The 16,811-nt window shown below is 47.2% G+C and overlaps 2 protein-coding genes across 2 annotated transcripts; both read left to right on the top strand.

The window, feature by feature from the left end:
* Positions 1-9,094: 9,094 nt before the first annotated feature.
* LOC133926399 (mitogen-activated protein kinase kinase 5-like) lies at positions 9,095-10,920 on the top strand. Its single transcript, XM_062372327.1, has one exon. The coding sequence runs from the start codon at positions 9,200-9,202 to the stop codon at positions 10,238-10,240; it is 1,041 nt and encodes a 346-aa protein (XP_062228311.1). The 5' UTR covers positions 9,095-9,199; the 3' UTR covers positions 10,241-10,920.
* A 1,019-nt stretch (positions 10,921-11,939) lies between these two features.
* On the top strand, positions 11,940-14,039 carry LOC133927553 (uncharacterized). Its single transcript, XM_062374019.1, has 2 exons — positions 11,940-13,135; positions 14,035-14,039. Exons 1-2 carry the CDS (start codon positions 12,109-12,111, stop codon positions 14,037-14,039), a joined length of 1,032 nt encoding a protein of 343 aa, XP_062230003.1. The 5' UTR covers positions 11,940-12,108.
* The last annotated feature ends 2,772 nt before the right edge of the window (positions 14,040-16,811 follow it).

Consider the following 16,811-nt stretch of genomic DNA (forward strand, 5'->3'; position numbering starts at 1 on the left):
AATATAAGTTGCCTTATCAGCAACAGTTCTCCCTCTGTTACCACTCATGTCGATGTCAGATTTTCAAGTCGCCGAAGAAATCTGATACGTGTTAAGCTGGTACTTAACATTTAAACCACCATCTTTTGTGGATCATGCAGTGCTGAGCATTAAAAGAACAGAACAATCTTATTCGCCATGAATATTAACGTAGCCCCAAGCCCGTTTGGGGCCCAGCAGCATGTCCATGTCTCGCTGACTGGTAACAACTTGCACCTAGGACGTGTTGCCGTGTGGGTGAGGAACTTGGGTAATTTTGTGCATTAAAATAAGGGTTAACACAAGTTATCTGCATTGTTTATGGTGTCTTCAGATTTATAGTTAATGCAGCTATATTGCCTGTTCACCTGACCTAAGTATTATCTAACCCATCAATGTTGTTGCATTTGCTCAGCCATGCCGTCACTTTTACCTCGTCAGTGATGTAACCAGGTACTTTGAATTTCAATTATCCTCGTTTAAGTCTGCGATTAGGGCGATGAAAGCGTCACAGGGTTGCTATTGACCGCCATTGCATGGTCAAGGTCATCTCATGCTGTTAGTGCTTTTGAAGCAGATGAGCACTCTAAAGATTTCCCCGTGCTAGAAACTGGAGAGTGAGGTTGATAGGTTCGGTTAATCTTTGCCGCTCGCTGAACTAGTACATGCACAGACCCCAGGATTCTTTACGGCACGTGGTGGGGGAGAGAGAGAGATCAGTGATGATTTATAGTTTTACGGTAGAGTTGTGTGATTATAATCATTGTTCACGGGAAGATAGTCACCGAAGACTTTGTTCATTGACACGACGTGTATTCTGATTTCTGCATCTCCTTTTGCTTTGTTCGGCACTCGTTAATCGCGTGCTGTGAAAGCGGCCTTAGCTTCTATTGGGCATCAACGGCCTGGTGGATGCCTGGACGGTGAACCTCACTTGTCATGCTCCTGTTATGCCGGCCAGGTTCGTAGTCTCAGTACATGCTCCTGTTATGTTTGGCCAGGTTCGTAGTCTCACTGTCACCTGATTCTTGTAGAATTAATTGGATTTAACCCCCTTTTTTTAGATGGATTTAACCCCATTTACCATCACACAGTTGCCATTGGCCAAGAGTTGAAGTTGCAACATACGTGATCTAGATATAACGGGGCTAATCGATTTGGGAAATACTTCACCTACAATGTGTAGCGGAACACTTCATCATGTATAAAAAATCTTGTCTAATCTGTGGCGACAATTTATGTGACTTTGGGCGGTACAAACTAGTCTTTGAAGGCAGGCCTGGTCACAGATCAAACCTGCTAAAAATGGAACTGCTAAGAAAGAAAAACCTTAAAATGTTGGAGCATCAATGCATCCAAAATTGTTGACATTCGCTATTCGAACAATAATTATCGTGACTCCACGCAAGAGAAGATCAATTAGCACGCCACTGCGCGTGTTCTGCGTCTCCAACGAGGCAGGCAGGCAGCGCAGCAGAGTCCGCTTCGCTTTGTCGTCCTCCGTTTGTAGCTACTCGATTTTTTTTGTTATTTTAACTTTTTTATTTTATTATTAACACCTACTTTACTATATTCTTATGAACTAACTTTTTTCTAATAATGAAATAGAATATCTCAGCCTTTAGCATGAGAGCGTCCAGCCACCGTTGTTATTACAAAGTTGCAGTACTCATGCTACTATATCACTTACCGTGATGGTGGAATAACTTAAACTAATAAAAGTCAATATAGTTTGAATATCGAGAATTTCTTAAACAGTAAGTCTATTACTAAATCTCCATCTATGATTGGCGAAAAGTTACATCAGCGTAGTCTCTAGAACATAGCATGCAAATCAAATATTGTCTTTGTCTTCTTCATACCTTTGCAGATAGGCCTAGAAGCGGAGCTAGTATGTCTCTCTGAATAATATCTGTAAATAATTTTTAGATGCTGATTTGTCAAACGTTATATCATTCATGCTAAGCCATAAAGCCTAACATAAAGCAGATACCCTAGTTAATAATTGCCTTTTGTATTTAGTTTGACGGCCAGCAAGCCGGTCTTCAAATAAATTATACATACTAGATGGTACATTAAAATTGAAGGCAATCTAAACTGCTCGCCACATAAATTTAGCAAAATAACAGTTAAAAAACAAGTGTTGAATCGTTTCCATATTATTACATAAGCAACATTTTTTACTACCATTCCAATTTCATCTAACTAAGTTATCTTTAGTTAGAATAACTCCTTTCTTCAAGTACCAAAAAAAATCTTTAATTTTAAAGGGACCTTCAAACCACCTTTTTGCATTTACATTGTCATTATTTACGAGAGCCTTATACAACAAATGTACTGAGAAAAGTCCATCTGCATGTAGATTCCACCAAAACTTATCATTTTGATCATTTAGTTGAACATGTCCAATGCGAGCAACTAACAGATGCCATTGCATTAGATTACTACCAATTAAAGATCTACGAAAAGAAATATTTAGTGGAACTCTGCTAAATACCGTTGCAACGGATGCATTTTTTCTAGGAACAATGTTATATAGCGATGGGTATTGCTCGCTAAGAGTGAAGTTGCCCAGCCATTTATCCTCCCAGAACCAGATTTGTTTTCCATCATTAAGTTGGAACGTACCCAGTTGAAAGAATTTGTCTTTAACATTCATTAGTCCTAACCAAAATTATGAATCATCAGGGTTTTTCTTCATTTGATCAATTTTTTGGAATTTTAGATACTTATTTCTCAGGAGTTCCTGCCATAAGTCATCCTCATTGATTAACTTGAACAACCATTTGTTTAACAAACATTGGTTCTATAAATCAATGTTCTAAATACCCAACCTTCCTTGGTCTTTTGGTTGACATAGGATATCCCATTTAGTTAACCTATACTTTTTTTTGGCCATCACTTTGCCAAAAGAACCTTGATCTATAATACTATAATTTTTGTAGGATTCCCCTAGGGACTAAAAAAGAGAGAGCATAAACATTACCAAACTAGTTAAAACTGAGTTTATTAAAACTAGTCTTCCCCCAATTGACATATATTTACTTTTCCAGCCGCTCAACTTTTTCTCAAACTTTTCTTCAAAAATCCTCCAATCATTATTACATAATTTCTTATGATGCATTGGAATACCTAAGTACATGAAAGGATAGGTACCCATGTGGCAACCAAACAGCTGAGAATATTGTTGCTCATAATCCTTAGCTAGCTCATAACTGAAGAGTGCGCCCTTGTTGAAATTTATTTTAAGGCCCAACAATTGTTCAAAAGCACAAAGCAGTAATTTCATATTCTTGGCCTGTTCTAAACTATGGTCCATAAAGATGATTGTATTATCCGCATACTGTAAGATGGGCAGACCTCCATCCACTAAATACGGTACAACCCTAGAAAATTGACCATTATTCTTAGCTCTGTTTAAAAGAATGGCTAGCATGTCAACTACTATATTAAACAAGATGAGAAATAAAGGATCTTCTTATCTAAGTCCTTTCTTAGTCTGAAAATTCTGCCCTATCTGATCGTTCACCTTTATCCCAACATTGCCTTCTTGAACAAAATATCTTATCCATTCGCACCAAGTTGGCAAAAATCCCTTCATTCTTAACACTTGTTGTAGAAAAGGCCACCTAATTTTATCATACGTCTTCTCAAAATCTATTTTTATGATGACCCCCATTTAGTTTCTTTTAGTGAAGTTCATGTAAAGTCTCATGTAGAATGATCACCCCTTCCATTATATTCCTCCCAGACATAAAAGCAGTTTGCGTTGGACTTATTATCTTTTGTGTTACGCCAGCAATTCTGTTCATAGCCACTTTGGTAAAAAATTTGAAGCTTACATTTAATAGGTAAATAGGCCTATAATGTTAAATTTGAGTGGCTTCATTGCTTTTTGGCAATAGTATTATGGTCCCAAAATTTAGGCTATGCAGAGGTATTAAACCCTTGTGGAAATCCTCAAACAAAGGCACCAAGTTAGCTTTTATCAATTCCCAGAAAGTCTTGTAAAACTCAGCTAGGAATCCATCTGGACCCGTTACTTTGTTGCGTTCCATCTGAAATATAGCGTGTCTTACTTCATTCTCCGTAAACATTGTTGTTAACTTTCATTTTCTAGAGCCGAAACCTGGGGAATGTCCTCTCGTCTGGTCTCATCCATCGAGAAATGATTGCTCTTTGGATGTCCAAACAAACCCTATAGTAGGATGTAATATGTTTCTTTAGATCCACATCTCCTCGAATTATTTGACCATCTTTTTCTAACTGAAAAATCCTTTGTTTCCTATGTTTACCATTTGCTACCAAATGAAAATAATAGTCACCTTGAAGTAACTCTTTGACCTTTGCTTGTTGGTACCATTTTATCTCTTTTTCTCTCAAAAGATGGGCTAGCCTTTCGTTGAGACAATGTTTTAGATTAACTTCATTCAAAGATAATAAATCGCTTTTTGATTTTTTTATCTAGTTTATTAAGCTTGTCCAAAAGTTTTTTCTTCTCTTTCTTGTACATCACACTCACATTTTTTGCCCAACCTCTTAAGTGTTGTCTCAATCTCCGAATTTTAGCATGCCATCTCTCCATAGGGGTGTTACCCCTCGATTTGTTTGACCATACTTCGGCTACCATATCAGAAAAGCCATCACGTCGTAACCACCATAGTTCAAACTTAAACATCGGTTGATTAGAAGCTACTGATGCCTCTCTCGTGTTTAATAGCAAAGGCGTATGATCAGAAATTTTTCTTATCAGATCTTGAACAGTTGAGAGCGAAAATTTCTGCTCTTATTCTGTGCTTATCAGAATTATATCTAGTTTTTCAAAGGTCAGAACATTTAGCGAATTCGTCCATGTATATTGCCTACCTAACATATGCAATTCTCTTAGATATAGTCCACTGATAATGGCATAAACAAGAAAGGCCATCTATAATCATAATTGTCATTGTTATTTTCGTGTGGACCTCTCAAAATATTGAAATCTCCTCCTATTAAAATAGGAAAGGATTCATTTCTACACACATGAACCAATTTTGTCAAGAAAATGTCTTTAAACTCGGGTTGAGCCGGTCTGTAGACTACAACCAAAGCCCATTTAAAACCATATGACTTATTACATAACTGGAATGTGACATAATAATCACCTTTGGCTATACCTCATATGTCATAAGTATCTAAATCAATCCCCAACAAGATCCCTCCTCTAGGTGCTTTACTATGCTATAGAAATTCTTTCCCACCACAAAGGTTCTTAAGAAATGATTGTGAGAAATTGTCCCTTACTGTTTTTGAGATAGCTATGAAGTCAAGTCTGTGCTCCTTAGATACATCCAAGATATATTTGTGCTTTTTTGGGTCCTTAAACCCGTTGCTGTTTCAAAAAACCCCTTTCATCATTAACTATGTTTGGTTTTCCCGAAACAAGAACCAACTTGGATTCCATTTAATTTAGAAGGTAATATTTTGAAATTAATCGTGGCAGTATGTTGATCACATAAATGATCACTACCTGTGTCCATCACCTCATCCATTAGCTCGCCGCATAAGTGGCTTAAGGCTAGATTATCCAACACCTCCTCATCTTCCAATACCTTCTCTTCTTTTTCAAGCAGATATGATAATTTATCTATTTTTTCAACCGCACTTAGACATAAAAACTTATTATTTTTAACAGAAGAAATAGAATGTACAACATGATTATCTTCATTACCCAAAAGAACACCGACACTATAAAAATTAGAAACCATATGATCATCATAATAGGATAAAAAAGACAGACTTTGCACACCTGTTGTAGCATGATCATCCAAGTTGTAAGCCGCCTTCAGTTTAGCCGCCCGGTCTAGGGACTCTTGGTTAACCGAGGCTGCTCGTCTCTTGCTCCTGCGAGAGCTCGATGAAGCAGTCTTAGGGATCACCGCAAGATCTCCCACCACAGGCAATTTTGCTTTCAGCCCAACTCCAAACAGCAGACCACTGAATACCTCCGTATGAGGTACATCCACCTGGGCACCAGGCATTCCTAGTGACACCGCTTGAGCCTCCACCGCTCGAGCACATACCATTGGCCCGGCGCTAGACCCCTCGACTAAGCACTCAGCCCGCTGAGTGCATCCGTGAGAGGGATGTCCGTCCGAGCACCCAACGAGCCCAACAACGCCTTCGTAGCCGCATTTGCCAGGTTGCATAGACCACCCATAAGCACTGGCAGAGGCACGTCTGGCCGAACGCTCTGCGTACTTAGAGCCTGCGAGTGGCCTCCATCAATGGTATTGATTGCTTCCACCACACCGAGCTCATTCACTTTTTTCCAGTCTTCAGATTTGCCAACACTATCATCATGGCCCTGAGACTTAGTGTGTGCATCTTTTGGAGCATTAAGGGTTGGTTCAAAGTCTGCCATATCAGTGTCTTCACCTTTCTCACCCTTATCCTCCTTATCTTCTGCATTTTCCATAAATAAAGAGATCGAATTTGAATCATTTTTGTTTTGTTCCACCTTGAATTGCAACTCATACAAATAGTCCCAAATTACCACATCAACAAATTCTTGAATTAGACTGGGATCAAGGACCGAAACTTGCATACAAGCTATGTCATGCCTTCTTGTAAATTTCATATCTACCATCTGTGTGACTCCTAAGATGAAACCAACAGACCAAATGATAAGAAAGTCCCTCAATTCCTTTGACAACCCCCACAACTATAGCCATACCTTTGGCATAATATACTTTACCTCTTCACTTGCACCCCTCTCCTCAATCACCATCTTAGAACTTTGTGACTTAGTTTGGACGACACCCCATTCCACCATTCGCTTTAATTCTGCTTTGGATGGAAAGATGGTCCAAAACAAATTATCACCTTTTTCCTCAACTACCCACTTCCATCTTCCAGGAATCAACCTTTGTAGCTCTGCCATGACATTAGCAACGGACAAGGAACCCTCAATCACTTTGACCAATACTGTTTTAGATTCATTCTTAGTTTTCTTACTAGATGAATGTGGGATATAATAAAACCTAAGGCCATCCATTGCATAGCCACAAGGTACAATGACCGGTTTGACTGCTTTCAAGGGAGGACATCTATGAGTTACATGCTCCTTGCTTTCACAGATGTCGCAAAATAAAATTGTGGAACATTCATCTTGCACATGCCCTTTTGTATAACAACAAAAATAGTAGGGTTTAGATTTGCAGGTACCATCTTTTGCTGCTCACTACGCAGAAGACTTAGGGATCTCTACAGACATTATAACATCACCAGCCGCTCCAGTTCCAACTCCCAAGTGAACAAGTGGTGTAGACGCTCCTGCTACCAGTCCACCAGCGATGGCCCCGATCCCTTCAGGAACAATCATCGCCAACAGACCAGTAGCAGCTGGAAGCTGAACAACTTGTAGTGCTGGAGCCGCACTTGCATTTGCTGCACCCAAGTGATTTGCCGCCGCCGGTACACCCAACTGATGAGGTACTTGAGTAGCAGCTCCCGTGGCGGAAGTACCCAGGTGCCATTGATGATGATCGCCATATGCAGACATCGAGCCTCCCAGGCTCGCATTGTTGCGGCCGGTGTTCCCACCAAATCAACCACGGTGATGATGTGGATAACGTCCACCGCCACGACCACAGTAAGGGTAGCGGCCCCCTGGTACCTGCCACGGTACTCTCTGCCGCCATGACCGGGATGGAAGCTTTGAAACTCCGGTTGGAAACCTCCTCGACCAAAGAAGCCCGCCTAGCCTCTGCTGTTGCCCCGACCAAGCCACAATTCGGAACACTACCCCGCTGTACTCCCTGGTTCGCCCCTCCCTACTCCATACCTTCTCTCACGACGTCAGCGTAAGATCTCACTCGTAGAGGAGGCAGAAAGGGAGACGGAGCCTTAGGGTTTTCCTTCCAACGTTTGCCCATTTTGGAGAAGAGAGCAACCAAGCCTAAGGTGGGTTGGAAAGGAATACTGGGTCTAACCAATTGCTTACAATTTGGAGCCACCAGCCCAGCATGTTTAAAAGTTGAATTTGAAATATCCTGAAAATACGCCTCATCACTGGAATTCTTGGATCGAGCTCTCATTCTCGGCACTGGAGATGAAGGCACCAAGTGACCACGCCGTTCGCCCGAGCTAGCAGCCTCAAGCACTTGTCCAACCGAAGGAGGTTATGAGACTCAAATACAAGATTTCTCGGACCAAGTTATTGTTGCTGGCACCGAGACGAAGGTGCCAAGCGATGAAGACGTTTGCCAGAGCTCACCGCCTCAAGCACATCTCCAAACGTGAGAGGCGGTGAGACTTGGGGAGATGGTAAACGTCCGCGCCATGGCCTAACATTAGCTTTTCGTTGCACGATCGCATCGACGATTCTTCTTGCCATCGCTTCCTTCCTGTTCGTCCCTGCAGATGTAGACAAGGTGGATACCGATACCGAATAAGAGGAAGAAGATGACGATGACATATCCGCCTTCGCAGCCACAAGATCCTCCTTTGAGAACCATGCTGCCAAGGCCTCCTGGATCAACTCCGACGAGTCAATCTCCCATTCATCCTCTGAATCAGAGGCACCACCGAAAGCCTAGAACGTCCCGGAGGGATGTTCCACACCATGAGGTTGTCTAGGTCTTATCGAGGAGAGAACTGTCCCTTGGCGAGCTGCCTCCTCCCAATGGCACTCAGGCACCGTCACATGCAACGGTTGAGCCACCAGCGCAAGAGTGAGACACCTCTGCCTCACCATCGCCTACAAAGCACAAAGAGTAATTTAAATGTTAGGAACTATAAACTATTCATGGCGTGGTAGATGATTATTATCACAGTATCTATTCAAAAAGTTTCTACTTATCACGCCATCTATTCAAAAAGCTTTTTTTTTCTTGTCCCGTCAAAATTGTCTCGTGATGGTGTGACCATAAATGTGCCGCATCATATTTTTCCTTAGCGTGATAAAATCAAAAGAGTTTGTTCCTAAAAATATAGTCGGTGAGAGGTTAATATTAAAATAAAAGGAGTAAAAAAAAAACTCTAGCTACTCCAGCTGTAACTTCCCTCCCGAGCGCACTAAACCACCACCACCACGGCCACCCACCCCCAACCCCCGTTAACGAACACCACCCTCCCGAGTCCCGAGTCCCGCCCCGCGCCCCCCGCGCGCGATAGAGTCAGAGACACCCACGCCAACGCCATGCGCCCGGGCGGCCTGCCGAGCCAGCCTGGCACGCCGGGGCGGTCGCGCCGGCGCCCGGATCTCACCCTCCCCATGCCGCAGCGAGAGGTCGCCACCTCCCTCGCCGTCCCTCTCCCGCTCCCGCCCCTGTCCTCCGCCCCCGCCTCCGCCGGGCTCACCCCACTGGCCGCTGCCACGGCAGCGGGCGGTCCTGTGCCCGCCGCAGCGCAGCCGCCCCCGCTCGCGGAGCTGGAGCGCGTCCGCCGAGTCGGCAGCGGGGCCGGTGGCACCGTGTGGATGGTGCGCCACCGCCCCACAGGCCGCGCCTACGCGCTGAAGGTCCTCTACGGCAACCACGACGACACCGTGCGTCGCCAGATCGCGCGCGAGATCGCGATCCTCCGCGCCGCCGACCACCCCGCCGTCGTCCGTTGCCACGGCATGTACGAGCGCGGCGGGGAGCTCCAGATCCTGCTCGAGTACATGGACGGCGGGTCCCTCGACGGCCGCCGCATCGCCGCCGAGCCCTTCCTCGCCGACGTGGCGCGCCAGGTGCTCGCGGGGATCGCCTACCTCCACCGCCGCCACATCGTGCACCGCGACATCAAGCCATCCAACCTCCTCATCGACTCCGCGCGCCGCGTCAAGATCGCCGACTTCGGCGTGGGGCGCATCCTCAACCAGACCATGGACCCCTGCAACTCCTCCGTCGGCACCATCGCTTACATGAGCCCCGAGCGGATCAACACCGACCTCAATGACGGCAACTACGACGGCTACGCGGGCGACATCTGGAGCTTCGGACTCAGCATTCTCGAGTTCTACCTGGGCAGGTTCCCCTTCGGGGAGAATCTCGGCAAGCAGGGGGACTGGGCCGCGCTCATGTTCGCCATCTGCTACTCCGATCCGCCTGAGCCGCCTTCCACCGCATCGCTGGAGTTCCGGGGTTTCATCAGCTGCTGCCTCCAGAAGAACCCGGCCAAGCGGCTCACGGCCGCGCAGCTGCTGCAGCACCCGTTTGTTGCCGGGCCGCTACCCGTCGCTGCTCCGCCGTCATGACGACTGTTTGGATTTGGAAGCTACTGTGGATCTCAATCCGGCCTTGGCTGCAGTGTCACCTCCAATCTGGCATCATGTGCGTGGATGGAACTGAGGTGTGAAGGGAATTCAGTCATCTTGGAAAACTCTTCCTAGCCATTTTGGGTATTATGTCCATCATCATCGTCCTCATCCATTGCCGCTGGTGTTGCCGTTTCTGCTGATGCAATTAAGGTCCCCTTTCGAAGTTCGTCCTCGCCATTTCGGGTGTTCTATCCATCATCATCGTCCTCAACCAGCTCCACGCTGCGATTAAGGTTCTTTCCCCTTCCCGTTCTTTGATGTTCGTTACTTTCAGTGATGATAGCATAACGGAAAAAGATGTATGTACAAATGATTTTGTAAAAGATCATATGTCAAGCACAGACAGGTCCACTGCTTAGCCAATTTTCATTGTTCTAAAAGTTTGGGTTAGAAATTTAAACTTCTTTTTTGTTCATGTAGCAGAGCCTATCACATGATATGGCAATTGTGCAAGCTTCTCTTTGTGATATTTTTGGTGTAAGTGGTGATGATTGAACAAATGATGGTGATAATTGTGTTCTGCTCCAACAACAGCTTGATAGGTTCTTGGATTCTTTTATTGGGGTATATGATTGCATTGAGAGAATCTTGAATCAAACCAACTTTATTTGCGTCTCTCTCTTGATGTTGCTTCGGAGCCATGCTTTTTTCTGCTCGCAAATCCGATTTGCCTTTTCTTTGCCCTGGCAAAGGTGGTGGTGCCAATTGGTATGCATAGATTTTGTTCACTTTTAGTCATTTCATGTTTCTTTTTAGTTTCTTGTTAGTTGTTACTTGGTAGTACAAGCATATCACTATAGCAGCATGCGTTATTATCATCATCATCATCATAGCAGAGGAGAGGAGTCAGGAAATGTTGTGCATTGAGCTGGCAAGTGGGCTGTACGATAAACGGAGAGATCTGTCTCTTGTGGATGCTGTCTTGTGCTTGATGAAGTGCAGACCAGCTGGGGCTGGGAGCCCAGCCAGGAGTAACTGTTAGAATCGGTTAGAATCGGTTGTTATAGACTGCATTGTATTCGGATATCTCCTGCCTTCCTTTCTGAGATTTCTCCCGATATTGTTCTATAAGCGGTTGAGGCAATCTCGGAAGGTTAGCGCTATATGTACTCCGCATCATATCAATTCAATTTATTGCGTTGAGTCCATCACGCTCTCATGGTATCAGACTAGATCCTACGTTTCCGCTTCTTCTTCCACCTTCACGGCCGGCCGGCGCTCCCTGCCGCCGCCATGTCCACCTCTTCTTCCTCCCTCTCCTCTGCGGCTGTGCTTGACAACACGATCAAGAAAATCGCCGTTGCGGTGCGCGCGTCCTTCGCCCCCGCCCCTGGCCTGCAGGTCGCCGACGCCACGGCCTCCGCCGTCGCGGACGGCGCCGCGGACAAAGCTTCTGCCGCGGCGCGCGCGGTTCTCGCTCCTCTCCTCAACGAACTGCTCCCACGCGCCTCTGACGCCACGTCTCCCGCCGTCACGCCCACCGTGACGCTGCCGCCGGAACTCACGGCGCTCCTCGCCCGCTTGTCCGTCCAGGCCTCTCCGGCCGACGCGACGAGCCATACGTCGCACGGGGCACCCGGCGGCCCCCCTCCCGCCGCGCTCGACGACGAGGCCCTGTCCGCGCTGCACGCACAGGCCGTGGCCGTCCTCAACGTCAAAGCGATCGTCCCCGTCACCCTTGACCTCGCCGCCGGCAACTACTCTCGGTGGCGTGGCCTCTTCCTCGTCGTCCTCGGCAAGTATGCCCTCACGGAGCACGTCTTCTCCGACAACCCCCCCCCCTCGACCGCGCGGACTGGACGCAGATGGACTGCGTCGTCCTCGCGTGGCTCTACGGCTCGATCTCCCCCGAGCTGCTTCAGGAGGTCATGTCCGGCACCGCGACGGCGAGATCGGTCTGGCGCGACCTCGAGCTTCTCTTCCACGGCAACAGCGAGCGCCGCATAATCAACCTGACGGCGGAGTTCCACGCGTTCTCCCAGGGCGACCTCTCCATCGGCGATTATTGTCGTCGACTCAAGACTATGGCCGACACGCTCGCCGATCTCGGCGAGCCCGTCGCCGACCGGACCCTGGTGCTCCAGCTCATCGGCGGCTTGAGCGACCGATTCGACAATCTGCGCTCGCTGCTGCCCATGCGGTCCCCCTTCCCCACCTTCACGGAGGCCCGCTCCCTGCTTCTCCTCGACGAGCTCACCCGCGGCGGTACGACCCAAGGCATGCCGGCGACGGCCTTCGTCGCGACCTCTGCCGGCCCCGCTCGTCCCCAAGCTACGACCGCCTCCAACGCTACCGGCTCCACCAACTCCTCCAACAACTCCCGCAACTGCCGGCGCGGGCGCGGCGGCAGCGGTGGCTCATCCTCTTCGACGCCTGCGCACGGGGGTGGCCAGGGCAACTCAGCCCAAAAGACGGTCTGGCCCACCCCCTATAACCCCTGGACCGGCTCCATCCAAATGTGGCCGGGCCCGATGGGCCACGGTCCAGGTCTGCTCGGTGCACGGCCCAACTACGCAGGCTTCACCGCGCTGTCCCACGCGCCGTTCGCTGGGGCTGCGGGGGCGCACTTTGCTGGGCCGTCCGGCTTCCAGGCCGCGGCCCAGCCGGCTTTTGCCTCCCAGGCAGGCCCAGCACAGTATGCAGCGCCCCCCTCCATGACGCCTCCTACGCCGCACTCCGTCCCGACTCCGGCACAGTACCTGTGGTCTGGTCCCTCTCACTGGGACCCGCAGGTGCTCGCAAGCGCCTACAACACCGCCGTCCTGACTCCACTGCCGTCAACTGAATGGTATATGGACTCGGGCGCCTCCGCTCATATGACATCGGATGCCGGTACCCTCTCCTCCTCTCACCGCCCTAACCCAACCACTCCCTCACACATAGTAGTTGGCAATGGCTCCTTGCTTCCCATTACTTCCGTTGGTCGTGCTCATTTACACTACCCTAACCGTTCCTTTGTGCTTAATAATGTTTTGTTCTCTCCTGACATCATTTAAAGCCTTATTTCCGCTCGTCGTTTTTCTCGTGATAATTGGTGCTCTGTCGAACTTGACCCTTTTGGCCTTTCTGTGAAGGACTATCAAACCAAGACCGAGATCGTCAGGTGCAATAGCCCTGGCGACCTGTACCCCCTTCCGGCGGACGCTTACTCTTCGGCTACCTCCGCCCGTGCCTTTGTCGCCACCGCGTCCAACACCGATCTTTGGCACCGCCGGCTAGGACATCTTGGTCACGAAGCTCTCACCCGCCTGGCACATGCGTCAGTCATTCCTCCACCAAAAGGACCCACCTCCATGTGCCACGCTTGCCCATTAGGTCGTCATGTTCGTTTACCATTTACTACTACCTTCACTAGGGCTACGGCCAATTTTGAGCTTATTCATTGCGATTTGTGGACATCTCCCATTCCAAGTGTGTCGGGTTTTAAATACTATTTATTCATTCTTGATGATTGCTCCCACTTTGTATGGACCTTCTCTTTGCGTCTTAAATCCGACACCTTCTCCACTTTATCACATTTTTTTGCTCACGTGAAGACACAGTTTGGCACCACTATCAAGAGCATTCAGTGCGATAACGGGCGTGAGTTCGATAACTCCACCGCTCGTTCTTTCTTTCTCACTAACGGCGTCACTGTGCGGATGTCGTGCCCCCACACCTCCCCACAGAACGGTAAGGCTGAGCGTATGCTTCGTTCTCTTAATAACATCACACGCTCCTTGCTTTTTCAGGCTAGCCTACCTGCTTCCTACTGGGTCGAGGCCCTTCACACCGCCACTCACCTCATCAACCGCCACCCCACTAAGACTCTCCACCACCACACACCGTTTTTTGCCCTCTATGGAGCACACCCTTCCTACTCACACCTCCGTGTGTTCGGTTGTCGCTGTTATCCTAACCTATCCGCCATAGCTCCACATAAACTTGCCCCACGTTCCACAGCTTGCGTCTTCTTAGGATATCCACAGCAACATAAAGGGTACCGGTGTCTTGATTTACAGTCCAACAGGATTATTATATCCCGTCACGTGGTGTTCGACGAGTCATCCTTTCCCTTTGCGGAGATGGCGCGTACTGATGATGTTACTACGAACCTCACTTTTCTTGAGGACTTTTCAGATACTCCGGTCCGTACAATTCTTTACTGGTGCAGGAGTGGTCTGAACTTGTAAGGCCATCTCCAACAGAAACTCTAAAATTCTATCCTCTAAAATACTATTACAGCATCCCCTAACACTATTAGAGTATCTTCTATTTTTTTCATCTCCAACAGCTACCTTATTTTCTACCTTCTATTACTCTCTTCCTTCGCTCGGACCCACATGCATACTCAAGCAACAGTAATACGGGAGCCTATTTTCTCCAGCAAATTTGCCGAAATCCCGCCGGTGCCCGCTTCCCTGTAGACATCAAAAAGCAAACTTGCCGTCTCTGTTGGAGCTTAGTTCGAGAGCAGGCGAGCGGCAAATGTACGGCAAACAGGAATACGGCAAAAAAAGACGTCTCCCTTGGAGATGGCCTAAAGGACCTTTGGGACGCAGGGTTCTAAAAAGGTAGGAACCGGAAAAACGCATGATTGAAGTTACTTGCACTTGCAATCCTATCGGAATCTAGAATGAGAGGAGAGATAGAATCAAAGAATTTTTCTGTAGAAAGTCTCCAAAATTCCTATGGAATGAGTCATTCCATAGGAATTCTATGAGAATTTTAGAGATCCAATTCTTTGTTCCAAATGGTTTCATAGGGATTTTTCCTACAGGATTTCAAATCCTTTAAAATTTCTCGATTTTTCTTTTGTTCCAAAGGAGGCCTAAACCTTCTCTCCCAACTTAATGATGCGGTGTTATATGTCTGCATACAAAATCGCTCAGTTCTATTTTGCACACACAGGGCAAAATGTGCAACCGAAACCTCTTTCGTGGTTTTGAATTTGTTCGCGCGAGATCATGTGAACAGTTAATTGATAATTCCGTCTGGTCAATTTGTAATTTGGATATTACACTTGCCAATTTGAATGCCTGAGATAGAGAAACAGAGGTAGTCTGCTGTACTGAAAATTTTGTCATTTTTTGTTCCTCTGGTGATAAAACTGCACACGGCATAGAGCAAGAACATTTACAGCTGAATGAGTTAGTGCCGTACCTTCCGATTGGGTGGGGAAGGGAACAACAGAAAGGTGTCGGTAGAGACAGATTTTCTTCCGAGCCGATAAGGCGGCGGTAGGTAGTTGAAGAGTGCCGCCGGCGTCCGAAGCAGCAGCGGTTTCTGTCACTGGCACTGTTCGGATGTTCCATTTCGGCTGCTTGTGAGAACTGATCGTCGCCATCTCACAGCTCTGGCCTGTCAATGGCGATTGGCGCGTGGCACTTGCGTGGCAGGGATTGAGGTTTGGCTGCGCCCCAGCCCCGTTGGCACTAGTAGTTTCCCAGTTTGGTTGGTTTATAGGAAAGGGTTAAGGAGCAGTAGATCCGGCAGAAGCAGGGTTTTTTTCTTCCTCTTTCCTTTTTTTTTTTTCCTCTTCTACCTCCCCTGCTTTTTTTCTCTTCTCCCTCTTTCATGCCTAAAAATTTTAAGGGGAGAGGGGTTCTCAAGTGTGCCTGGGTAGGGGGCCGCTGTTAATGAGGGATTCATTGGAGTTTCCCAGGAATTTTGTGAGAATCTGCCATGAAACTGCAAAATTTCTACAAATATGTTTTTGTGAATTTAGTCCAGATGGCCGTAGGATAATTTCCGTTCTTTTCAGCCATGGTAATGAATTGCTTGTGACTTTTCTGGTGGAACATTTTTGTGATCATCTGCAATGTCACGAGGCCCTTCGGGTTCACGAAGGAAATATTAGTGTGCCACTGTAACTCCAGTTAAGATGGTAGGATTAGCTTTCTTATGCTAAGTTGCTGTGTGTTGTCTTTGCCTCTTTCTTTTCTTTTTTGTGGAATAACTGTGCTGTGCTCATTCTGGAACTGTGAGTGTGGCGGTAAAAGAAAACTGGAACGCTGACTTGCGCAGTGGAAATGTCTAGGGTCTTGTCTTTTTTGAGACAGAGGAGTGAAAAAGTCTAGTTTCAAGGCATGATCTGAAGAGCACTTCAGTTCATGGGCCATTGAGGCTTGAAGAATTTCATAGCTCCAGACCTTCAGTGGCACACTCTGTCTTGTTCCGTTGACTTGTGGCAGTGTCTTAAACAGAAGATTTTATCATTTAAATACATTTTTTACTTGCCTATCAGTATATTACCAATCGAACTTAAAAAAGCCTAGTCTACCCGACACTCGGTGCCAACACTCGAATTTTTGGGGATAGTTGGATCAAGATCTAACGACCCACTCACCTTCTTCTACCTCCCGACCTACTCATCTGCGGCGAGGTAGGGACTCGTTGGACCCCCTCTCTCAATCGCCTTGTCTATCACCCTCGTCATTGTCATTGTTGTCTCGATCCTGTCCATCGGCTGTCCTTCACCACTCGGCCAGTGGCACCTTCGCCGCCTTGCCCACCAATTGCTACCACC

This window comes from Phragmites australis, chromosome 8 (assembly GCF_958298935.1).
Source record: "Phragmites australis chromosome 8, lpPhrAust1.1, whole genome shotgun sequence".
Lineage (NCBI taxonomy): Eukaryota > Viridiplantae > Streptophyta > Magnoliopsida > Poales > Poaceae > Phragmites > Phragmites australis.

Excerpts from the sequence above, each read along its gene's own strand:
- LOC133927553 (XM_062374019.1), top strand. The coding sequence starts at position 12,109 with ATGGACTGCGTCGTCCTCGCGTGGCTCTACGGCTCGATCTCCCCCGAG.
- LOC133926399 (XM_062372327.1), top strand. The coding sequence starts at position 9,200 with ATGCGCCCGGGCGGCCTGCCGAGCCAGCCTGGCACGCCGGGGCGGTCG.